Raw genomic sequence first — 25,331 nt, 5'->3', positions numbered from 1 at the left:
GGAGGGGGGAGAGGGGAAGAGAGGAGGGGGGGAGAGGGGAAGAGAGGAGGGGGGGAGGGAGAGGAGGGGGGGAGGGAAGAGAGGAGGGGGGGAGGGAAGAGAGGAGGGGGGAGGGAAGAGAGGAGGGGGGGGAGGGAAGAGAGGAGGGGGGAGGGAAGAGAGGAGGGGGGGAGGGAAGAGAGGAGGGGGGAGGGGAAGAGAGGAGGGGGGAAGGGGAAGAGAGGAGGGGGAAGAGGGAAGAGAGGAGGGGGGAGAGGGGAAGAGAGGAGGGGGGAGGGGAAGAGAGGAGGGGGAGAAGAGAGGAGGGGGGGGGGGGAGAAGAGAGGAGGGGGGGAGGGGAAGAGAGGAGGGAGGGGGGAGGGGAAGAGAGGAGGGAGGGGGAGAGAGGAGGAGGGGGAGGGGAAGAGAGGAGGGGAAGAGAGGGGTGGGAGAGAGGAGAGGGGTGTGGGAGAGGGGGAGGGGAGAGAATGGGTGTTAGTAACAGCCCCCCCCCCCAACCCCTCATCTGGCACCATGCCTCCTGCCCCCCTCCCCCCGTGTGCCGGGCTGTGGGGACAGTAGAACGACAGGTCATTTTTGGCGGGTCACTCCACACGGACCAGCAGCGACCTCAGGACCGTCGCCCCCTTCTCCTTGGTCACCCACTCCACCTCGGAGCTCGGGATTCGGGGGTCCAGGGGATCGGGGTTCCCTGCAGTCGGGGGTCCGGTCTTATAGGATCCGGGGCGCACGCAGACCTGCAGAGCAACCTGCGCCCCGAACTGACGCCGAGAGCGGGGGTCCCGAAACCTGCAGGGGGAGGGGCAGCAGGCTTTATAAGAACCCTATATACACAGACTGGCCCTCCACAAACCCTATATACACAGACTGGCCCTCTACAAACCCTATATACACAGACTGGCCCTCCACAAACCCTATATACACAGACTGGCCCTCCACAAACCCTATATACACAGACTGGCCCTCCACAAACCCTATATACACAGACTGGCCCTCCACAAACCCTATATACACAGACTGGCCCTCTACAAACCCTATATACACAGACTGGCCCTCTACAAACCCTATATACACAGACTGGCCCTCTACAAACCCTATATACACAGACTGGCCCTCTACAAACCCTATATACACAGACTGGCCCTCCACAAACCCTATATACACAGACTGGCCCTCCACAAACCCTATATACACAGACTGGCCCTCCACAAACCCTATATACACAGACTGGCCCTCCACAAACCCTATATACACAGACTGGCCCTCTACAAACCCTATATACACAGACTGGCCCTCCACAAACCCTATATACACAGACTGGCCCTCCACAAACCCTATATACACAGACTGGCCCTCCACAAACCCTATATACACAGACTGGCCCTCCACAAACCCTATATACACAGACTGGCCCTAAACCCTATATACACAGACAGGCCCTCTACAAACCCCTATATACACAGACTGGCCCTCTACAAACCCTATATACACAGACTGGCCCTCCACAAACCCTACATACACAGACTGGCCCTCTACAAACCCTATATACACAGATTGGCTCTCTAAATACCCTATATACACAGATTGGCCCTCTAAATACCCCTATATACACAGACGGTCCTCTACAAACCCTATATACACAGACTGGCCCTCTACAAACCCTATATACACAGACTGGCCCTCCACAAACCCTATATACACAGACTGGCCCTCCACAAAACCCTAATATACACAGACTGGCCCTCCACAAACCCTATATACACAGACTGGCCCTCCACAAACCCTATATACACAGACTGGCCCTCTACAAACCCTATATACACAGACTGGCCCTCTACAAACCCTATATACACAGACTGGCCCTCTACAAACCCTATATACACAGACTGGCCCTCTACAAACCCTATATACACAGACTGGCCCTCCACAAACCCTATATACACAGACTGGCCCTCCACAAACCCTATATACACAGACTGGCCCTCCACAAACCCTATATACACAGACTGGCCCTCCACAAACCCTATATACACAGACTTGGCCCTCCACAAACCCTATATACACAGACTGGCCCTCCACAAACCCTATATACACAGACTGGCCCTCCACAAACCCTATATACACAGACAGGCCCTCCACAAACCCTATATATTCTGATCCTATAATAACCTTAAATACGCTCACGCTATAAGACCCCAACATACTGGGAAACGGCCATTAAAATCCTCTAGTACAGGGAGGGGGAGAGGAAGGGGGGGAGGGAGGGGGAGAGGGAGGGGGAGAGGAAGGGGGGGAGGGAGGGGAGAGGGAGGGGGAGAGGAAGGGGGGGAGGGAGAAGAGAGGAAGGAGGGGGGAGAAGAGAGGAAGGGGGAGAAGAGAGGAAGGGGGGAAGAGAGGGAGAGGGGGGGGGAAGAGAGGGAGAGGGGGGAAGAGAGGGAGAGGGGGGGGAAGAGAGGGAGAGGGGGGGGAAGAGAGGGAGAGGGGGGGAAGAGAGGGAGAGGGGGGGAAAGAGAGGGAGAGGGGGGGAAAGAGAGGGAGAGGGGGAAGAGAGGGAGAGGGGGGGAAAGAGAGGAAGAGGGGGGGAAAGAGAGGGAGGGGGGGGAAGAGAGGGAGGGGGGGGAAGAGAGGGAGAGGGGGGAAGAGAGGGAGAGGGGGGGGAAGAGAGGGAGGGGGGGGAAGAGAGGGAGAGGGTGGGAAGAGAGGGAGAGGGGGGGGAAGAGAGGGAGAGGGGGGGAAGAGAGGGAGAAGGGGGGGAAGAGAGGGAGAGCGGGGGGAAGAGAGGGAGAGGGGGGGAATAGAGAGAGAGAGGGGGGAAAGAGGGAGAAAAGAGAGGGAGAGGGGGGAAAGAGAGGGAGAGGGGGGGGGAAGAGAGGGAGAGGGGGGAAAGAGAGGGAGAGGGGGGGGAAAGAGGGAGAGGGGGGGGGGGGAAGAGGGAGAGGGAAAGAGGGAGAGGGAGGAGAGAGAGGGAAATATATTTATATTACCCATGACCTCCCGTATACTCACATCACTTTAGGGCAGAGCTCCGGCAGTCCCGCGTAGCGCAGTGTAGGGGACAGGATGGCGCTCTGCGTCGCTGCGCTCAGCACCGCTGCGGGCTGCGTGTCGGAGTGACCGGTCTGTGGGTCACACTTCACCGTGGCCGCGGAGAAGATACAGGAGAAGCCTGAGAGGGGGCACAGGATACAATATATATATATATCGTGCGGAGACCACAAGGAGGTCTACCAGGCAAGGGAGCAGCGATGGAAGTCGCCAGCGCACGTTCCACACAGGGACGTCCATCGGACACAACGCCAAGCCAAGTCATGTTTGCATAGCACCGCACGTCTTCGGACAGTCCCTAATTGCACCACGACAGGACTGGCTCCCGGGACACCTGGGGTTTCAACGCAGTGGCGCGTAGCCGGCAAAAAAAGGACAGCGCTCTATCCACATGCCAGGGGGCGCCAACGCGATTCCCAAAAAGCAAGGCGCCGACGACAGGTTAGTATTGAGGTCGGTGAGGGTGGGACAGTGTCACGTTCACGCCCCGCTGAGGAGGCCGGCGTCCTTGCACCATAGGCGTAAGCCGTCCACTGTGTGTCCTGGTGGAAGTGCTTGGCTTTGGATCGGTCAGTTGGCAGCCATTTTGTCCGCCCTGGAAGGAGCTTAAGACCCAGTAATTTCATGAGTAACTAGCTCGCGATCCAGGAAGTCCCATTTCTCCACAGCGTCCGTTTGTGACTAGGAAGTCCCATTTCTCCACAGCGTCCGTTTGTGACCAGGAAGTTCCATTTCTCCACAGCGTCCGTTTGTGACCAGCAAGTCCCATTTCTCCACAGAGTCCGTTTGTGACCAGGAAGTCCCATTTCTCCACAGCGTCCGTTTGTGACCAGGAAGTCCCATTTCTCCACAGAGTCCGTTTGTGACCAGGAAGTCGCATTTCTCCACAGCGTCCGTTTGTGACCAGGAAGTCCCATTTCTCCACAGAGTCCGTTTGTGACCAGGAAGTCCCATTTCTCCACAGCGTCCGTTTGTGACCAGGAAGTCCCATTTCTCCACAGAGTCCGTTTGTGACAAGGAAGTCCCATTTCTCCACAGCGTCCGTTTGTGACCAGGAAGTCCCATTTCTCCACAGAGTCCGTTTGTGACCAGGAAGTCCCATTTCTCCACGAGTCCGTTTGTGACCAGGAAGTCCCATTTCTCCACAGCGTCCGTTTGTGACCAAGAAGTCCCATTTCTCCACAGCGTCCGTTTGTGACCAAGAAGTCCCATTTCTCCACAGCGTCCGTTTGTGACCAGGAAGTCCCATTTCTCCACAGAGTCCGTGTGTGACCAGGAAGTCCCATTTCTCCACAGAGTCCGTTTGTGACCAGGAAGTCCCATTTCTCCACAGCGTCCGTTTGTGACCAGGACGTCCCATTTCTCCACAGCGTCCGTTTGTGACCAGGAAGTCCCATTTCTCCACAGCGTCCGTTTGTGACCAGGAAGTCCCATTTCTCCACAGCGTCCGTTTGTGACCAGGAAGTCCCATTTCTCCACAGAGTCCGTTTGTGACCAGGAAGTCCCATTTCTCCACAGAGTACGTTTGTGACCAGGAAGTCCCATTTCTCCACAGAGTCCGTGTGTGACCAGGAAGTCCCATTTCTCCACAGCGTCCGTTTGTGACCAGGACGTCCCATTTCTCCACAGAGTCCGTTTGTGACCAGGAAGTCCCATTTCTCCACAGCGTCCGTTTGTGACCAGGAAGTCCCATTTCTCCACAGAGTCCGTTTGTGACCAAGAAGTCCCATTTCTCCACAGAGTCCGTTTGTGACCAGGAAGTCCCATTTCTCCACAGCGTCCGTTTGTGACCAGGACGTCCCATTTCTCCACAGCGTCCGTTTGTGACCAGGAAGTCCCATTTCTCCACAGCGTCCGTTTGTGACCAGGAAGTCCCATTTCTCCACAGCGTCCGTTTGTGACCAGGAAGTCCCATTTCTCCACAGAGTCCGTTTGTGACCAGGAAGTCCCATTTCTCCAGAGTACGTTTGTGACCAGGAAGTCCCATTTCTCCACAGAGTCCGTGTGTGACCAGGAAGTCCCATTTCTCCACAGCGTCCGTTTGTGACCAGGACGTCCCATTTCTCCACAGAGTCCGTTTGTGACCAGGAAGTCCCATTTCTCCACAGAGTCCGTTTGTGACCAGGAAGTCCCATTTCTCCACAGAGTCCGTTTGTGACCAAGAAGTCCCATTTCTCCACAGAGTCCGTTTGTGACCAGGAAGTCCCATTTCTCCACAGCGTCCGTTTGTGACCAGGACGTCCCATTTCTCCACAGCGTCCGTTTGTGACCAGGAAGTCCCATTTCTCCACAGCGTCCGTTTGTGACCAGGAAGTCCCATTTCTCCACAGCGTCCGTTTGTGACCAGGAAGTCCCATTTCTCCACAGTGTCCGTTTGTGACCAGGAAGTCCCATTTCTCCACAGCGTCCGTTTGTGACCAGGAAGTCCCATTTCTCCACAGCGTCCGTTTGTGACCAGGAAGTCCCATTTCTCCACAGAGTCCGTTTGTGACCAGGAAGTCCCATTTCTCCACAGCGTCCGCTTGTGACCAGGAAGTCCCATTTCTCCACAGAGTCCGTTTGTGACCAGGAAGTCCCATTTCTCCACAGAGTCCGTTTGTGACCAGGAAGTCCCATTTCTCCACAGAGTCTGTTTGTGACCAGGAAGTCCCATTTCTCCACAGAGTCTGTTTGTGACCAGGAAGTCCCATTTCTCCAGAGTCCGTTTGTGACCAGGAAGTCCCATTTCTCCACAGAGTCCGTTTGTGACCAGGAAGTCCCATTTCTCCACAGAGTCCGTGTGTGACCAGGAAGTCCCATTTCTCCACAGAGTCCGTTTGTGACCAGGAAGTCCCATTTCTCCACAGCGTCCGTTTGTGACCAGGACGTCCCATTTCTCCACAGCGTCCGTTTGTGACCAGGAAGTCCCATTTCTCCACAGAGTCCGTTTGTGACCAGGAAGTCCCATTTCTCCACAGCGTCCGTTTGTGACCAGGAAGTCCCATTTCTCCACAGCGTCCGTTTGTGACCAGGAAGTCCCATTTCTCCACAGAGTCCGTTTGTGACCAGGAAGTCCCATTTCTCCACAGCGTCCGCTTGTGACCAGGAAGTCCCATTTCTCCACAGAGTCCGTTTGTGACCAGGAAGTCCCATTTCTCCACAGAGTCCGTTTGTGACCAGGAAGTCCCATTTCTCCACAGCGTCCGTTTGTGACCAGGAAGTCCCATTTCTCCACAGAGTCCGTTTGTGACCAGGAAGTCCCATTTCTCCACAGAGTCCGTTTGTGACCAGGAAGTCCCTAGAAAGCCGACAACTCGGAGCCAAATTCCGGCTTAAACTGGCCTTGCTGTTCGTGACCGGACAAGATCCACCAGTGGTTATGAACAGATCGTTCGAGAGCCAATGGATTTATATTGACCGGCTGGTCTCGCTTGCGGATGCCACGCTAATGGGTCACCCCAGCGCCACGCCTTTGGCACCCCCCACCCACCCACACGCCACAGGCACCCCCCACCCACACAGACACCCCCCACCCACCTGAGAGTAGGTCCCCTCGGTCCAATGTCCTCCGCACACTGCCCGCGCTGCTCCCCTGATACGCCACGTGCCACTTCTTATACTGTACACCCTGCAACCGTGGGCTCAGCCTGGGGGGAGAGAGGGAGTGAGGGGGAGCACGAGAGGAGAGGGGGGGTGAGGGTGAGCACGAGAGGAGGGGGGGGTGAGCACGAGAGGAGGGGGGGTGAGGGTGAGCACGAGAGGAGGGGGGGGTGAGGGTGAGCACGAGAGGAGGGGGGGGTGAGCACGAGAGGAGGGGGGGTGAGGGTGAGCACGAGAGGAGGGGGGGTGAGGGGGAGCACGAGAGGAGGTGGGGGTGAGGGTGAGCACGAGAGGAGGGGGGGGTGAGCACGAGAGGAGGGGGGGGTGAGGGTGAGCACGAGAGGAGGGGGGGGTGAGGGTGAGCACGAGAGGAGGGGGGGTGAGCACGAGAGGAGGGGGGGGTGAGGGTGAGCACGAGAGGAGGGGGGGTGAGGGGGAGCACGAGAGGAGGTGGGGTGAGGGGGAGCACGAGAGGAGGGGGGGTGAGGGGGAGCACGAGAGGAGGGGGGGTGAGGGGGAGCATGAGAGGAGGGGGGTGAGAGGGAACACGAGAGGAGGGAGGTGAGAGGGAGCACGAGAGGTGGGGGGGTGAGAGGGAGCACGAGAGGTGGGGGGGGTGAGAGGGAGCACGAGAGGTGGGGGGGGTGAGAGGGAGCACGAGAGGTGGGGGGTGAGAGGGAGCACGAGAGGTGAGGGGGGTGAGAGGGAGCACGAGAGGTGAGGGGGTGAGAGGGGGGGTGAGGGGGAGAGGAGGTGGGCATGAGGGGGGGGTGAGGGGGAGAGAACGTGGGCATGAGAAGAGGAGAGAAGGCGAGGGGGGGGCACCCGTCTTGTTACCCCGGGGTGGGGCAGGTACCTGAGGGGAAAGCTGCACCAGCCGCTGGGCTCTGCGAACTCCCTGGGGGGATCCCCTCTCTTTCTGTACCCCTCGTCCCCGCGCAGCTTGTGGCACGTGTCACAGTGACACGCACAGCGCCGGGAGTCGTCCAGGAAATACCCATCTGAGGGGGAGAGAGCGGAAAAGGGGGAGAGAGGAGGGGGGGAGAGCGATGGGGAGAGGGAGACAGAGGGGGGGGGGGGAGAGAGAGACAGAGGGGGGGGGGAGAGAGGGAGACAGAGGGGGGGAGAGAGGGAGACAGAGGGGGGGGGAGAGAGGGAGACAGAGGGGGGAGAGAGGGAGACAGAGAGAGACAGAGGGGGGAGAGGGAGACAGAGGGGGGGGAGAGAGGGAGACAGAGGGGGGGAGAGAGGGAGACAGAGGGGGGGAGAGAGGGAGACAGAGGGGGGGGAGAGAGGGAGACAGAGGGGGAGAGAGGGAGACAGAGGGGGGAGAGAGGGAGACAGAGGGGGGGAGAGAGGGAGACAGAGGGGGGGAGAGAGGGAGACAGAGGGGGGGAGAGACGGAGGGGAAGGGGAAGAGACAGGGGAGGGGCAGAGATGGAGGGGAAGGGGGAGAGACAGGGAGGGGGAGAGACCGGGGAAGGGGAGAGACAGGGGAAGGGGAGAGACAGGGGAAGGGGAGAGACAGGGGAGGGGGAGAGACAGGGGAAGGGGAGGGGAGAGACAGGGGGAGGGGGGAGAGACAAGGGAGGGGGAGAGACAGGGGAGGGGGGAGAGACAGGGGAGGGGGAGAGACAGGGGAGGGGGAGAGACAGGGGAGGGGGAGAGACAGCTTATTGTGACATTGGCAGCTCCCTTTGCCTCATGCAACATTATGTGCTATAGTAATCTCTACAGATGTGGGCATCTGCGGGGGGGAGGGGCGGGGCAGAGAGGGGGAGGGGAGGGGCAGAGAGAGAGGGGCGGGGCAGAGAGAGGGGGGCGGGGCAGAGAGAGGGGGGCGGGGCAGAGAGAGGGGGGGCGGGGCAGAGAGAGGGGGGCGGGGCAGAGAGAGGGGGGCGGGGCAGAGAGAGGGGGGCGGGGCAGAGAGGGGGGGCGGGGCAGAGAGGGGGGGCGGGGCAGAGAGGGGGGGCGGGGCAGAGAGGGGGGGCGGGGCAGAGAGGGGGGGCGGGGCAGAGAGAGGGGGCGGGGCAGAGAGAGGGGGCGGGGCAGCGTGAGGGTGGCGGGGCAGCGTGAGGGGGCGGGGCAGCGTGAGGGGGGCGGGGCAGCGTGAGGGGGGCGGGGCAGCGTGAGGGGGGCGGGGCAGAGTGAGGGGGGCGGGGCAGAGTGAGGGGGGCGGGGCAGAGTGAGGGGGGCGGGGCAGAGTGAGGGGGGCGGGGCAGAGTGAGGGGGGCGGGGCAGAGTGAGGGGGGCGGGGCAGAGTGAGGGGGGCGGGGCAGAGTGAGGGGGGCGGGGCAGAGTGAGGGGGGCGGGGCAGAGTGAGGGGGGCGGGGCAGAGTGAGGGGGGCGGGGCAGCGTGAGGGGGGGCAGGGCAGAGTGAAGGGGGGCAGGGCAGAGTGAGGGGGGCAGGGCAGCGTGAGGGGGCGGGGCAGAGTGAGGGGGCGGGGCAGATCTCACCTGGTATGAGCAGCAGGTCCTTGAATCGGGAGCAGAGGGCGAGATATTCGCAACTCAGGAGGGCGAGAGAGTCAGGGGGGACCCAGCACAGGCTCTCCTTCACACCTACCCCAGGGGGGGCAACAGAGAGGGGCAATTACCAACTACTCCACACAGGCTCTCCTTCACACCTACCCCAGGGGGGGCAACAGAGAGGGGCAATTACCAACTACTCCACACAGGCTCTCCCTTAAACCTACCCCGGGGGGGGCAACTGAGGGGCAATTACGAACTACCCCCACACAGGCTCTCCTTCATACCTATCCCAGAAGGGGCAACAAAGAGGGGCAATTACCAACTACCCCCTCATCCACCACAAGCTCTCCATCACACCTACCCCAGGGGTAACTCACCGTCAACCATGTCCGCCTTCTCCCTCTCACCCGGACACTGCCCTTCACGGGTGTCTGACTCCGCCCCCTGCGCCTCGCCCGTCACTATGGAAACCTAGAGTGGGGAAGAGGCCGTAGTGAGGGGGTGGGGGTTACAGAGGCCAGGGAGGAGGGGGGGGAGGGTCACAGGCCAGGGAGGAAGAGGGGGGGGGGTGTCACAGGCCAGGGAGGGGGGGGGGGGGGGTGTCACAGGCCAGGGAGGGGGGGGGGGGGTGTCACAGTCCAGGGAGGAGGGGGGGGGGTGTCACAGTCCAGGGAGGAGGGGGGGGTCACAGAGGCCAGGGAGTAGGGCGGTCGGGGGGGTCACAGAGGCCAGGGAGGAGGGGTGGTGTCACAGAGGCCAGGGAGGAGGGGGGGGGGGTGTCACAGAGGCCAGGGAGGAGGGGGGGGGGGTGTCACAGAGGCCAGGGAGGAGGGGGGGGTGTCACAGAGGCCAGGGAGGAGGGGGGGGGTGTCACAGAGGCCAGGGAGGAGGGGGGGGTGTCACAGAGGCCAGGGAGGAGGGGGGGGGGGTGTCACAGAGGCCAGGGAGAAGGGGGGGGGGTCACAGAGGCCAGGGAGGGGGGGGTCACAGAGGCCAGGGAGGGGGGGGTCACAGAGGGCCAGGGAGGGGGGGTCACAGTGGCCAAGGGGTAGGGGGGGGTCACAGAGGCCAAGGGGTGGGGGGGGGTCACAGAGGCCAAGGGGTGGGGGGGGGGGTCACAGAGGCCAAGGGGTGGGGGGGGGGTCACAGAGGCCAAGGGGTGGGGGGGGGGTCACAGAGGCCAAGGGGTGGGGGGGGGTCACAGAGGCCAAGGGGTGGGGTCACAGAGGCCAAGGGGTGGGGGGTCACCGAAGCCAAGGGGTGGGGTTCACCGAGGCCAAGGGGTGGGGGGGGGGGGTTCACCGAGGCCAAGGGGTGGGGGTTCACCGAGGCCAAGGGGTGGGGGGGGGTCACAGAGGCCAAGGGGTGGGGGGGGGTCACAGAGGCCAAGGGGTGGGGGGGGGTCACAGAGGCCAAGGGGTGAGGGGGGTCACCGAAGCCAAGGGGTGGGGGGGGGTCACAGAGGCCAAGGGGTGGGGGGGGTCACAGAGGCCAAGGGGTGGGGGGGGGGGGTCACAGAGGCCAAGAGGTGGGGGGGGTCACAGAGGCCAAGAGGTGGGGGGGGGGGGGTCACAGAGGCCAAGAGGTGGGGGGGGGGTCACAGAGGCCAAGGGGTGGGGTCACAGAGGCCAAGGGGTGGGGGTCACAGAGGCCAAGGAGTGAGGGGTCACAGAGGCGTGGGGGTGGGGGGTCACAGAGGCATGGGGGTGGGGGTCACAGAGGCGTGGGGGTGGGGGGGTCACAGAGGCCAAGGGGTGGGGGTGGGGGGTTGGTCACAGAGACCAAGGGGTGGGGTCACCGAGGCCAAGGGGTGGGGGGGGGGGGGTCACCGAGACCAAGGGGTGGGGGGGGGGGACACCGAGGCCAAGGGGTGGGGGGAGGGGGTCACCGAGGCCAAGGGGTGGGGGGAGGGGGTCACCAGGCCAGGCGGGGGAGGGGGTCACCGAGGCCAGACGGGGGAGGGGGTCACCGAGGCCAGACGGGGGAGGGGGGTCACCGAGGCCAGGCGGGGGAGGGGGTCACCGAGGCCAGGCGGGGGTCACCGAGGCCAGGCGGGGGAGGGGGTCACCGAGGCCAGGCGGGGGAGGGGTCATAGAGGAGCGACAGGGGGAGGGGGTCACAGAGGTGCGGCAGGGGGGAGGGTGTCACAGAGGTGCGGCAGGGGGGAGGGTGTCACAGAGGTGCGGCAGGGGGGAGGGGGTCACAGAGGTGCGGCAGGGGGGAGGGGGTCACGGAGGTGCGGCAGGGGGGAGGGTGTCACGGAGGTGCGGCAGGGGGGAGGGGGTCACAGAGGTGCGGCAGGGGGGAGGGGGTCACAGAGGTGCGGCAGGGGGGGAGGGGGTCACAGAGGTGCGGCAGGGGGAGGGGGTCACAGAGGTGCGGCAGGGGGAGGGGGTCACAGAGGTGCGGCAGGGGGAGGGGGTCACAGAGGTGCGGCAGGGGGGAGGGGGTCACAGAGGTGCGGCAGGGGAGGGGGTCACAGAGGTGTGGCAGGGTGGAGGGGGTCACAGAGGTGTGGCGGTCACCGAGGTGCGGCAGGGGGAGGGGGTCACAGAGGTGTGGCAGGGAGGAGGGGATCACAGAGGTGTGGCAGGGGGTAGGGGGTCACAGAGACCAAGGGGTGGGGTCACCGAGGCCAAGGGGTGGGGGGGGGGGTCACCGAGACCAAGGGGTGGGGGGAGGGGGTCACCAGGCCAGGCGGGGGAGGGGGTCACCGAGGCCAGGCGGGGGAGGGGGTCACCGCGGCCAGGCGGGGGAGGGGGTCACCGAGGCCAGGCGGAGGAGGGGGTCACCGAGGCCAGGCGGGGGAGGGGTCATAGAGGAGCGACAGGGGGAGGGGGTCACAGAGGTGCGGCAGGGGGGAGGGGGTCACAGAGGTGCGGCAGGGGGGAGGGGGTCACAGAGGTGCGGCAGGGGGGAGGGGGTCACGGAGGTGCGGCAGGGTGGAGGGGGTCACAGAGGTGCGGCAGGGGGGAGGGGGTCACAGAGGTGCGGCAGGGGGGAGGGGGTCACAGAGGTGCGGCAGGGGGAGGGGGTCACAGAGGTGCGGTAGGGGGAGGGGGTCACAGAGGTGCGGCAGGGGGGAGGGGCTCACATAGGTGCGGCAGGGGGGAGGGGCTCACATAGGTGCGGCAGGGGGGAGGGGCTCACATAGGTGCGGCAGGGGGAGGGGGTCACAGAGGTGTGGCAGGGGGGAGGGGGTCACAGAGGTGTGGCGGTCACCGAGGTGCGGCAGGGGGGAGGGGGTCACAGAGGTGTGGCAGGGGGAGGGGATCACAGAGGTGTGGCAGGGGGGAGGGGGTCACAGAGGTGTGGCAGGGGGGAGGGGGTCACAGAGGTGTGGCGGTCACCGAGGTGCGGCAGGGGGAGGGGGGTCACAGAGGTGTGGCAGGGGGGAGGGGATCACAGAGGTGTGGCAGGGGGGAGTGGGTCACAGAGGTGCGGCAGGGGGGAGGGTGTCACGGAGGTGCGGCAGGGGGGAGGGGGTCACAGAGGTGCGGCAGGGGGGGAGGGGGTCACAGAGGTGCGGCAGGGGGAGGGGGTCACAGAGGTGCGGCAGGGGGAGGGGGTCACAGAGGTGCGGCAGGGGGAGGGGGTCACAGAGGTGCGGCAGGGGGAGGGGGTCACAGAGGTGCGGCAGGGGGGAGGGGGTCACAGAGGTGTGGCGGTCACCGAGGTGCGGCAGGGGGAGGGGGTCACAGGTGTGGCAGGGAGGAGGGGGTCACAGAGGTGTGGCAGGGGGGAGGGGGTCACAGAGGTGCGGCAGGGGGGAGGGGGTCACAGAGGTGCGGCAGGGGAGGGGGTCACAGAGGTGTGGCAGGGGGGAGGGGGTCACAGAGGTGTGGCGGTCACCGAGGTGCGGCAGGGGGAGGGGGTCACAGAGGTGTGGCAGGGAGGAGGGGGTCACAGAGGTGTGGCAGGGGGTAGGGGGTCACAGAGACCAAGGGGTGGGGTCACCGAGACCAAGGGGTGGGGGGGGGACACCGAGGCCAAGGGGTGGGGGGAGGGGGTCACAGAGGCCAAGGGGTGGGGGGAGGGGGTCACCAGGCCAGGCGGGGGAGGGGGTCACCGAGGCCAGGCGGGGGAGGGGGTCACCGAGGCCAGGCGGGGGAGGGGGTCACCGCGGCCAGGCGGGGGAGGGGGTCACCGAGGCCAGGCGGGGGAGGGGGTCACCGAGGCCAGGCGGGGGAGGGGGTCACCGAGGCCAGGCGGGGGAGGGGTCATAGAGGAGCGACAGGGGGAGGGGGTCACAGAGGTGCGGCAGGGGGGAGGGGGTCACAGAGGTGCAGCAGGGGAGGGGGTCACAGAGGTGTGGCAGGGGGGAGGGGGTCACAGAGGTGTGGCGGTCACCGAGGTGCGGCAGGGGGAGGGGGTCACAGAGGTGTGGCAGGGAGGAGGGGGTCACAGAGGTGTGGCAGGGAGGAGGGGATCACAGAGGTGTGGCAGGGGGTAGGGGGTCACAGAGACCAAGGGGTGGGGTCACCGAGACCAAGGGGTGGGGGGGGGGACACCGAGGCCAAGGGGTGGGGGGAGGGGGTCACCGAGGCCAAGGGGTGGGGGGAGGGGGTCACCAGGCCAGGCGGTGGAGGGGGTCACCGAGGCCAGGCGGGGGAGGGGGTCACCGAGGCCAGGCGGGGGAGGGGGTCACCGCGGCCAGGCGGGGGAGGGGGTCACCGAGGCCAGGCGGGGGAGGGGGTCACCGAGGCCAGGCGGGGGAGGGGGTCACCGAGGCCAGGCGGGGGAGGGGTCATAGAGGAGCGACAGGGGGAGGGGTCACAGAGGTGCGGCAGGGGGGAGGGGGTCACAGAGGTGCGGCAGGGGGGAGGGGGTCACCGAGGTGCGGCAGGGGGGAGGGGGTCACGGAGGTGCGGCAGGGGGGAGGGGGTCACAGAGGTGCGGCAGGGGGGAGGGGGTCACAGAGGTGCGGCAGGGGGAGGGGGACACAGAGGTGCGGCAGGGGGAGGGGGTCACAGAGGTGCGGCAGGGGGAGGGGGTCACAGAGGTGCGGCAGGGGGGAGGGGCTTACATAGGTGCGGCAGGGGGAGGGGGTCACAGAGGTGTGGCAGGGGGGAGGGGGTCACAGAGGTGTGGCGGTCACCGAGGTGCGGCAGGGGGAGGGGGGTCACAGAGGTGTGGCAGGGGGGAGGGGATCACAGAGGTGTGGCAGGGGGGAGGGGGTCACAGAGGTGTGGCAGGGGGGAGGGGGTCACAGAGGTGCGGCAGGGGGAGGGGGTCACAGAGGTGCGGCAGGGGGAGGGGGTCACAGAGGTGCGGCAGGGGGAGGGGGTCACAGAGGTGCGGCAGGGGGGAGGGGCTTACATAGGTGCGGCAGGGGGAGGGGGTCACAGAGGTGTGGCAGGGGGGAGGGGGTCACAGAGGTGTGGCGGTCACCGAGGTGCGGCAGGGGGAGGGGGTCACAGAGGTGTGGCAGGGGGGAGGGGATCACAGAGGTGTGGCAGGGGGGAGGGGGTCACAGAGGTGTGGCAGGGGGGAGGGGGTCACAGAGGTGTGGCAGGGGGGAGGGGGTCACAGAGGTGCGGCAGGGGGGAGGGGGTCACAGAGGTGCGGCAGGGGGAGGGGGTCACAGAGGTGCGGCAGGGGGAGGGGGTCACAGAGGTGCGGCAGGGGGAGGGGGTCACAGAGGTGCGGCAGGGGGGAGGGGCTTACATAGGTGCGGCAGGGGGAGGGGGTCACAGAGGTGTGGCAGGGGGGAGGGTGTCACAGAGGTGTGGCGGTCACCGAGGTGCGGCAGGGGGAGGGGGTCACAGAGGTGTGGCAGGGGGGAGGGGATCACAGAGGTGTGGCAGGGGGGAGGGGGTCACAGAGGTGTGGCAGGGGGGAGGGGGTCACAGAGGTGCGGCAGGGGGAGGGGGTCACAGAGGTGCGGCAGGGGGAGGGGGTCACAGAGGTGCGGCAGGGGGAGGGGGTCACAGAGGTGCGGCAGGGGGGAGGGGCTTACATAGGTGCGGCAGGGGGAGGGGGTCACAGAGGTGTGGCAGGGGGGAGGGGGTCACAGAGGTGTGGCGGTCACCGAGGTGCGGCAGGGGGAGGGGGTCACAGAGGTGTGGCAGGGGGGAGGGGATCACAGAGGTGTGGCAGGGGGGGAGGGGGTCACAGAGGTGTGGCAGGGGGGGGAGGGGGTCACAGAGGTGTGGCAGGGGGGAGGGGGTCACAGAGGTGTGGCGGTCACCGAGGTGCGGCAGGGGGAGGGGGTCACAGAGGTGTGGCAGGGGGGAGGGGATCACAGAGGTGTGGCAGGGGGGAGTGGGTCACAGAGGTGTGGCAGGGGGGAGGGGGTCACAGAGGTGTGGCAGGGGGAGGGGGTCACCGAGGTGCGGCAGGGGGGAGGGGGTCACAGAGGTGCGGCAGGGGGGAGGGGGTCACAGAGGTGCGGCAGGGGGAGGGTGTCACAGAGGTGCGGCAGGGGGGAGGGGGTCACAGAGGTGCGGCAGGGGGGAGGGGGTCACTAGTTAGGAACAGAGGATATAGGTTACCCGGGGCTTCGGATAAGAGGTCACTGACCTGCTCACACTGACCATACAGGTCCAGCAGCACGTAACAGGGGTCCGGAATATCCTGCGCCCCCACCCCCTGATCCATCCCATTCACATACAGGTGCAGCCCCCCCGACAGGTCCACGAGGACCCCCAGGCACGTCCCCTCGGGGCACGAGTCCAGATTGGGGCCGTAATTCTCACAGATCTGCAGTGGGGGGGAGAGATACCAGGTCAGAGGGCAGCGCGCGGGGCGGGTACCGCGGCAGCGGCGGGTACCTTGGCAGCGCGGCAGAGCGGGGGCGGGTACCTTGGCAGCGCGCGGGGCGGGTACCTTGGCAGCGCGGCAGAGCGGGTACCTTGGCAGCGCGGCAGAGCGGGGCGGGTACCTTGGCAGCGCGGCAGAGCGGGGGCGGGTACCTTGGCAGCGCGGCAGAGCGGGGGCGGGTACCTTGGCAGCGCGGCAGAGCGGGGGCGGGTACCTTGGCAGCGCGGGGGCGGGTACCTTGGCAGCGCGGCAGAGCGGGGGGCGGGTACCTTGGCAGCGCGCGGGGCGGGTACCACGGCAGCGCGGCAGAGCGGGGCGGGTACCTTGGCAGCGCGGCAGAGCGGGGCGGGTACCTTGGCAGCGCGGCAGAGCGGGGGCGGGTACCTTGGCAGCGCGGCAGAGCGGGGGCGGGTACCTTGGCAGCGCGGCAGAGCGGGGGCGGGTACCTTGGCAGCGCGGCAGAGCGGGGCGGGTACCTTGGCAGCGCGGGTACCTTGGCAGCACGGCAGAGCGGGGGCGGGTACCTTGGCAGCGCGGCAGAGCGGGGGCGGGTACCTTGGCAGCGCGGCAGAGGGGGGGTACCTTGGCAGCGCGGCAGAGCGGGTACCTTGGCAGCGCGGCAGAGCGGGGGCGGGTACCTTGGCAGCGCGGCAGAGCGGGGGCGGGTACCTTGGCAGCGCGGCAGAGCGGGGGCGAGTACCTTGGCAGCGCGGCAGAGCGGGGGGCGGGTACCTTGGCAGCGCGGCAGAGCGGGGGGCGGGTACCTTGGCAGCGCGGCAGAGCGGGGTGGGTACCTTGGCAGCGCGGCAGAGCGGGTACCTTGGCAGCGCGGCAGAGCGGGGGCGGGTACCTTGGCAGCGCGGCAGAGCGGGGGCGGGTACCTTGGCAGCGCGGCAGAGCGGGGGCGGGTACGTTGGCAGCGCGGCAGAGCGGGGCGGGTACCTTGGCAGCGCGGCAGAGCGGGGCGGGTACCTTGGCAGCGCGGCAGAGCGGGGCGGGTACCTTGGCAGCGCGGCAGAGCGGGGCGGGTACCTTGGCAGCGCGGCAGAGCGGGGCGGGTACCTTGGCAGCGCGGCAGAGCGGGGGGCGGGTACCTTGGCAGCGCGGCAGAGCGGGGGGCGGGTACCTTGGCAGCGCGGCAGAGCGGGGGGCGGGTACCTTGGCAGCGCGGCAGAGCGGGGGCGGGTACCTTGGCAGCGCGGCAGAGCGGGTACCTTGGCAGCGCGGCAGAGCGGGGGCGGGTACCTTGGCAGCGCGGCAGAGCGGGGGCGGGTACCTTGGCAGCGCGGCAGAGCGGGGGCGGGTACCTTGGCAGCGCGGCAGAGCGGGGGGCGGGTACCTTGGCAGCGCGGCAGAGCGGGGGGCGGGTACCTTGGCAGCGCGGCAGAGCGGGGCGGGTACCTTGGCAGCGCGGCAGAGCGGGGCGGGTACCTTGGCAGCGCGGCAGCGCGGGGCGGGTACCTTGGCAGCGCGGCAGAGCGGGGCGGGTACCTTGGCAGCGCGGCAGAGCGGGGGCGGGTACCTTGGCAGCGCGGCAGAGCGGGGGCGGGTACGTTGGCAGCGCGGCAGAGCGGGGCGGGTACCGCGGCAGAGCGGGGCGGGTACGTTGGCAGCGTGGCAGAGCGGGGGCGGGTACCTTGGCAGCGCGGCAGAGCGGGGGCGGGTACGTTGGCAGCGCGGCAGAGCGGGGCGGGTACCTTGGCAGCGCGGCAGAGCGGGGCGGGTACCTTGGCAGCGCGGCAGAGCGGGGCGGGTACCTTGGCAGCGCGCGGGGCGGGTACCTTGGCAGCGCGGCAGAGCGGGGGCGGGTACCTTGGCAGCGCGGCAGAGCGGGGGCGGGTACCTTGGCAGCGCGGCAGAGCGGGGCGGGTACCTTGGCAGCGCGGCAGAGCGGGGGCGGGTACCTTGGCAGCGCGGGGCGGGTACCTTGGCAGCGCGGCAGAGCGCGGGGCGGGTACCTTGGCAGCGCGGCAGAGCGGGGGCGGGTACCTTGGCAGCGCGGCAGAGCGGGGCGGGTACCTTGGCAGCGCGGCAGAGCGGGTACCTTGGCAGCGCGGCAGAGCACATTGTTCCGCTGGATCACCCACGCGTTCCGTTTCAGCGCTGCGGCCGTCGCTGGGAAATTGAGTCTCTCGGGGGAGACGCCGATGACGCCAAGTGACAGAGAGGACGTCCAGCGAGGGGACAGCACGTCAATACGGATCTGCGTGGGGGGGGGGGACCACGACACGACTACTCAACGGAGCCACGTCACCAACACACGTACATCACCGCCACGTCGCCAACACACCGCCATCTCCCAACGCATCAACGCACCGCCATCTCCCAACGCATCAACGCACCGCCATCTCCCAACGCATCAACGCACCGCCATCTCCCAACGCACCGCCATATCCCAACGCATCAACGCACCGCCATCTCCCAACGTATCAACGCACCGCCATCTCCCAACGCATCAACGCACCGCCATCTCCCAACGCATCAACGCACCGCCATCTCCCAACGCATCAACGCACCGCCATCTCCCAACGCATCAACGCACCGCCATCTCCCAACGCACCGCCATCTCCCAACGCATCAACGCACCGCCATCTCCCAACGCACCGCCATCTCCCAACGCATCAACGCACCGCCATCTCCAACGCATCAACGCACCGCCATCTCCCAACGCATCAACGCACCGCCATCTCCCAACGCACCGCCATCTCCCAACGCATCAACGCACCGCCATCTCCCAACGCACCGCCATCTCCCAACGCATCAACGCACCGCCATCTCCCAACGTATCAACGCACCGCCATCTCCCAACGCACCGCCATCTCCCAACGCACCACCATCTCCCAACGCACCGCCATCTCCCAACGCACCGCCATCTCCCAACGCACCGCCATCTCCCAACGCACCGCCATCTCCCAACGCACCGCCATCTCCCAACGCACCACCATCTCCCAACGCACCGCCATCTCCCAACGTATCAACGCACCGCCATCTCCCAACGCACCGCCATCTCCCAACGCATCAACGCACCGCCATCTCCCAACGCACCGCCATCTCCCAACGCATCAACGCACCGCCATCTCCCAACGCACCGCCATCTCCCAACGCATCAACGCACCGCCATCTCCCAACGCATCAACATCTCCCAACGCACCAACGCACCGCCATCTCCCAACTCATCAACGCACCGTCATCTCCCAACGCATCAACGCACCGCCATCTCCCAACGCACCGCCATCTCCAACTCATCAACGCACCGTCATCTCCCAACGCACCGCCATCTCCAAACGCACCAACGCACCGCCATCTTCCCAACTCATCAACGCACCGTCATCTCCACCCGCATCTACGCACCGTCATCTCCCAAACGCACCAACGCATCGCCATCTCCCAACGCATCAACGCACCGCCATCTCCCAACGCATCAACGCACCGCCATCTCCCAACGCATCAACGCACCGCCATCTCCAACGCATCAACGCACCGCCATCTCCCAACGCATCAACGCACCGCCATCTCCCAAGGCATCAACGCACCGTCATCTCCCAACGCACCGCCATCTCCCAAGGCATCAACGCACCGCCATCTCCCAACGCATCAACGCACCGCCATCTCCCAACGCATCAACGCACCGCCATCCCCCAACGCATCAACGCACCGCCATCTCCCAACGCATCGACATCTCCCAACGCACCGCCATCCCCCAACGCACCACCATCTCCCAACGCATCAACGCACCGCCATCTCCCAACGCATCAACGCACTGCCATCTCCCAACGCACCGCCATCTCCCAACGCATCAACGCACCGCCATCCCCAACGCACCGCCATCTCCCAACGCACCGCCATCTCCCAACGCACCGCTATCTCCCAACGCATCGCCATCTCCCAACGCACCGCTATCTCCCAACGCATCAACGCACCGCCATCTCCCAACGCATCAACGCACCGCCATCTCCCAACGCACCGCCATCTCCCAACGCATCAACGCACCGCCATCTCCCAACGCACCGCCATCTCCCAACGCATCAACGCACCGCCATCTCCCAACGCACCGCCATCTCCCAACGCACCGCCATCTCCCAACGCACCGCCATCTCCCAACGCACCGCCATCTCCCAACACACCGCCATCTCCCAACGCACCGCCATCTCCCAACGCATCAACGCACCGCCATCTCCCAACGCATCAACGCACCGCCATCTCCCAACGCATCGCCATCTCCCAACGCATCAACGCACCGCCATCTCCCAACGCACCAACGCACCGCCATCTCCCAACGCACCAACGCACCGCCATCTCCCAACGCACCAACGCACCGCCATCTCCCAACGCACCAACGCACCAACGCACCGCCATCTCCCAACGCACCAACGCACCAACGCACCGCCATCTCCCAACGCACCAACGCACCGCCATCTCCCAACGCACCAACGCACCGCCATCTCCCAACGCATCAACGCACCGCCATCTCCCAACGCATCAACGCACCGCCATCTCCCAACGCATCAACGCACCGCCATCTCCCAACGCATCAACGCACCGCCATCTCCCAACGCATCAACGCACCGCCATCTCCCAACGCATCAACGCACCGCCATCTCCCAACGCATCAACGCACCGCCATCTCCCAACGCACCGCCATCTCACAACCCACCGCCATCTCACAACCCACCGCCATCTCACAACCCACCGCCATCTCACAACCCACCGCCATCTCACAACCCACCGCCATCTCACAACCCACCGCCATCTCACAACCCACCGCCATCTCACAACCCACCGCCATCTCACAACCCACCGCCATCTCACAACCCACCGCCATCTCACAACCCACCGCCATCTCACAACCCACCGCCATCTCACAACCCACCGCCATCTCACAACCCACCGCCATCTCACAACCCACCGCCATCTCACAACCCACCGCCATCTCACAACCCACCGCCATCTCACAACCCACCGCCATCTCACAACCCACCGCCATCTCACAACCCACCGCCATCTCACAACCCACCGCCATCTCACAACCCACCGCCATCTCACAACCCACCGCCATCTCACAACCCACCGCCATCTCACAACCCACCGCCATCTCACAACACACCGCCATCTCACAACACACCGCCATCTCACAACACACCGCCATCTCACAACACTCTGCGATCTCGCTAACACACCCAGATCTCGCCAACACATCAACACGCCACAACCTCACACACTTCACTAACATGCTGCCTCATTACCCCACAGTCACACATGCAGTGTCACACCCACGCGTGTACCTGGAACAAGAAGAGGCGTGGCAGGGGCTGTGCCAGCACCACGATGCCCTGGTTGTAGCTGGACACGCGTGTGGCTGTGCGGTTCCCATGTGACAGGAGAATGTTCTTTCCATGATTAGGCAGGAAGTGCAGCGTGTGTGGCTGGAGGGGGAGCGGGGGCTCGCTCTGCGGGGGGGGGGACGACAGGGAAAGATGGCAGCCAGGGGGGAGGGACAGTCTCATAGCTCCCTTCTGTCTGTGTCACCCTGCGGGGGGAGGGACAGTCTCATAGCTCCCTTCTGTCTGTGTCACTGTGTCACCCTGCGGGGGGAGGGACAGGCTCATAGCTCCCTTCTGTCTGTGTCACTGTGTCACCCTGCGGGGGGAGGGACAGTCTCATAGCTCCCTTCTGTCTGTGTCACTGTGTCACCCTGCGGGGGGAGGGACAGGCTCATAGCTCCCTTCTGTCTGTGTCACTGTGTCACCCTGCGGGGAGAGGGACAGGCTCATAGCTCCCTTCTGTCTGTGTCACTGTGTCACCCTGCGGGGGGAGGGACAGACTCATAGCTCCCTTCTGTCTGTGTTACTATGTCACCCTGCGGGGGAGGGACAGACTCATAGCTCCCTTCTGTCTGTGTCACTGTGTCACCCTGCGGGGGGAGGGACAGGCTCATAGCTCCCTTCTGTCTGTGTCACCCTGCGGGGGGAGGGACAGTCTCATAGCTCCCTTCTGTCTGTGTCACTGTGTCACCCTGCGGGGGGAGGGACAGACACATAGCTCCCTTCTGTCTGTGTCACCCTGCGGGGGGAGGGACAGGCTCATAGCTCCCTTCTGTCTGTGTCACTGTGTCACCCTGCGGGGGGAGGGACAGGCTCATAGCTCCCTTCTGTCTGTGTCACTGTGTCACCCTGCGGGGGGAGGGACAGGCTCATAGCTCCCTTCTGTCTGTGTCACTGTGTCACCCTGCGGGGGGAGGGACAGGCTCATAGCTCCCTTCTGTCTGTGTCACTGTGTCACCCTGCGGGGGGAGGGACAGTCTCATAGCTCCCTCCTGTCTGTGTCACTGTGTCACCCTGCGGGGGGAGGGACAGGCTCATAGCTCCCTTCTGTCTGTGTCACTGTGTCACCCTGCGGGGGGAGGGACAGTCTCATAGCTCCCTTCTGTCTGTGTCACTGTGTCACCCTGCGGGGGGAGGGACAGTCTCATAGCTCCCTTCTGTCTGTCACTGTGTCACCCTGCGGGGGGAGGGACAGGCTCATAGCTCCCTTCTGTCTGTGTCACCCTGCGGGGGGAGGGACAGTCTCATAGCTCCCTTCTGTCTGTGTCGCCCTGCGGGGGGAGGGACAGACTCATAGCTCCCTTCTGTCTGTGTCACCCTGCGGGGGGAGGGACAGGCTCATAGCTCCCTTCTGTCTGTGTCACTGTGTCACCCTGCGGGGGGAGGGACAGACTCATAGCTCCCTTCTGTCTGTGTCACTGTGTCACCCTGCGGGGGGAGGGGGAGGCTCATAGCTCCCTTCTGTCTGTGTCACTGTGTCACCCTGTGGGGTGAGGGACAGTCTCATAGCTCCCTTCTGTCTGTGTCACTGTGTCACCCTGCGGGGGGAGGGACAGACTCATAGCTCCCTTCTGTCTGTGTCACTGTGTCACCCTGCGGGGGGAGGGACAGACTCATAGCTCCCTTCTGTCTGTGTCACCCTGCGGGGGGAGGGGGAGGCTCATAGCTCCCTTCTGTCACCCAGTAGGGGGGGGGGGGGGGTGTGTGACACTTGTGGGAACGTATATATAACACAGGTGAAGGCGACACTCACAGGCAGGTCTCCCTCCTCCTCCTCGCTCTCCGACGTCACTGACGGGGGTTTGGTGACATCGGCTTCCTCCAGAACAGAAGAGCTGACAGCAGAGACCGCTGTGACACAGCCGTATATATCCAGCACGGCGTATACCCCCTGTGTACAGAGAGACAGCTATATACTCATACACACACCTCTCTAATACCATGGCACAGAATACACACACACACACACACACACACACACACACACACACGTGTATTGGGTACTTCCTGGTCACGGTCATGTGATGCTGTGATGTCACCACTCTGACCCCTGACCAGGGAGCAGAGTGAGACACATGCAGAGGTCACCGGGAGAATGGCTGCCCATCAGCAGCATTAAAGAAGAATCGTTCACTACCAACAAGGGGGTGTGTTATTGTGAAGCATGACATAACATAACACACACCATACACACCTTATATAGCTATATACAGACACACTATACACACCTTATATAGCTATATACAGACACACACTATAAACACCTTATATAGCTATATACAGACACACACCATACACACCTTATATAGCTATATACAGACACACACTATACACACCTTATATAGCTATATACAGACACACTATACACACCTTATATAGCTATATACAGACACACACTATACACACCTTATATAGCTATTGTGACATAGTCCAAAGATGTTAGGCAGCTTTCTGCCCCATTTTAGGTCAGAAAGTGCAGGAATAGTTAAAAATGATCCGTTCCACAGCTTCACATTAACTCAGGCAGCTGGATGGAAAATCCAGACCACAGATTACAATGGCTCTAGTTCTCCCTCACCTGCTCTTCTAATCACATGCACAGGTATTTAGAGCAGAGAGGTTTGCATTTCAGTCTCTCTCCTTAGAGCCTGGGGGCTGGGGGTATCGCTGCTCCCCGGAATCCAGTTCGGGGTGGACGGCCCCTCCAAGTATCACAGTACCAGAGGATTTGCCTGGATACTTGGGACCGAGTTCCCACCACGAAAGATAAGACAAAACAAATGTTTATTGCTGTTGCTAAAAGACTGTGCTGTTGTGATGGATTGGATAAAATGCCTATTTCTTCATCTGTAATGTGTACCTTGCTATGATTCCTTACTCAAAATGGCTACCGCAGCTCCCCCTCCCATCAACTATGAAATCAAGATGGCACCCAACCCAGGAATTCCACCCAAATCCTGATGTGTCCATAAAACTACAATAACAAGACCATACAAGGAAATGACCTAACAAGAACCAATGAGACACTGACCTGTGCATTGGCAAACAACCTTTAGACCTCAGACAGCTCCTTTTTGCATACAATCTCCCCCCCTTAGCCCCTATATAAAAAACGCGGGCTGTAGCAATAAAGAGAAGCATTAGGCCTGGGACCCGCTGCGCTCGTTGGCACGGGCGGCAATGTAGCGAGTTCCCCACCAGCAGGGGAATCCTCGCGAGCCGGTCCCGGTCCCCACTGGCGGCACAGCTGACTACACGCTGTCGCGCGTCAGCCGCAGGAGACACCAGAGAATGGTGTTTCCTAGCTTCGACGCGTGACGTGTGTGGCTGTGAGCCAATGGGGAGGGGAGGCTTCGGGAGGAGGAGAGGCATCGGGGAGCGGGGAGGAGTGTGGAGTGAAAGCAGGTGAGTGCCTTTCTCTGTGTGTGTGCCTGTCTGTGTGTGTGTCTGAGTGCGTGCGTGCCTGTCTGTGTGTGTATGTGTGTGCCCGAGTGCGTGAGTGCCTGCCTCTGTCTGTGTGTGTGTCTGAGTGCGTGAGTGCCTGCCTGTGTGTGTGCGCGTGTGTATGAATGAGTGCCTGCGTGTGTGTGTTTAAACTTACTTTCCAGCTCCAGCCCGAGTCCGTGGAGGGAGGGGGGGGGGGAGAGTAGCGGGTCCCTCCGCTCAAGCCACGCCCCCCCTCCCTGTCAAACCGCCCACCACCCGCCCACCTCCCGCTCCCTACAGACCGCATATCGCGGTCTGTGTATCTCAGCGCACCGCCTGTCAGCAGTGCGGGTGCGCTGACTCTGGGAGCGGGGCCTTAGCCTTATCATTCTGAACTTTGTGTCAGTGTGATTTTTCTCAGTGCACTACCTACGTAGGAAATCAATCTGGACGGGGACAGATACTCTGCAGACGTTTTTGTCTGATCCAATTCAGCTGGCGCCCAACGTGGGGCCCCGGGTCGTGAACCAACAGACAGCCGTGGACAGAGGGACCGAGGTGGACCAGTGCGGACGCGGCAGGAGACTGATCACCTCTGGAGTACGGTAAGATAACATTTATTATCTACCGATACGCACTGTCTCCGCTGTTGGTCTATTTCTGTGTCTCATACGGCTCTCCGAAGGTCACCTAAAGACAGGTAGATATCTTGCCCGGAGCCCGTTT

General features: G+C 64.1%; 1 protein-coding gene across 1 annotated transcript in view; it reads right to left on the bottom strand.

The window, feature by feature from the left end:
- Positions 1 to 283: 283 nt before the first annotated feature.
- The window catches only part of LOC142477109 (neuralized-like protein 4), a gene marked incomplete at its 5' end in the record, with an annotated part of 29,067 nt that continues 4,019 nt past the window's right edge, over positions 284 to 25,331 (bottom strand). The window contains 10 exon segments of the mRNA XM_075582157.1: positions 284 to 789; positions 3,007 to 3,166; positions 6,562 to 6,671; positions 7,481 to 7,625; positions 9,082 to 9,186; positions 9,474 to 9,567; positions 15,619 to 15,798; positions 17,903 to 18,061; positions 21,141 to 21,305; positions 22,933 to 23,070. Of these exon segments, the coding sequence (XP_075438272.1) occupies positions 585 to 789; positions 3,007 to 3,166; positions 6,562 to 6,671; positions 7,481 to 7,625; positions 9,082 to 9,186; positions 9,474 to 9,567; positions 15,619 to 15,798; positions 17,903 to 18,061; positions 21,141 to 21,305; positions 22,933 to 23,070 (1,461 nt within the window).

Source organism: Ascaphus truei, unplaced genomic scaffold, assembly GCF_040206685.1.
Source record: "Ascaphus truei isolate aAscTru1 unplaced genomic scaffold, aAscTru1.hap1 HAP1_SCAFFOLD_1952, whole genome shotgun sequence".
NCBI lineage: Eukaryota > Metazoa > Chordata > Amphibia > Anura > Ascaphidae > Ascaphus > Ascaphus truei.
The sequence above is the reverse complement of the archived record's forward strand: the minus strand, read 5'-3'. Positions and strand labels throughout refer to the sequence as shown.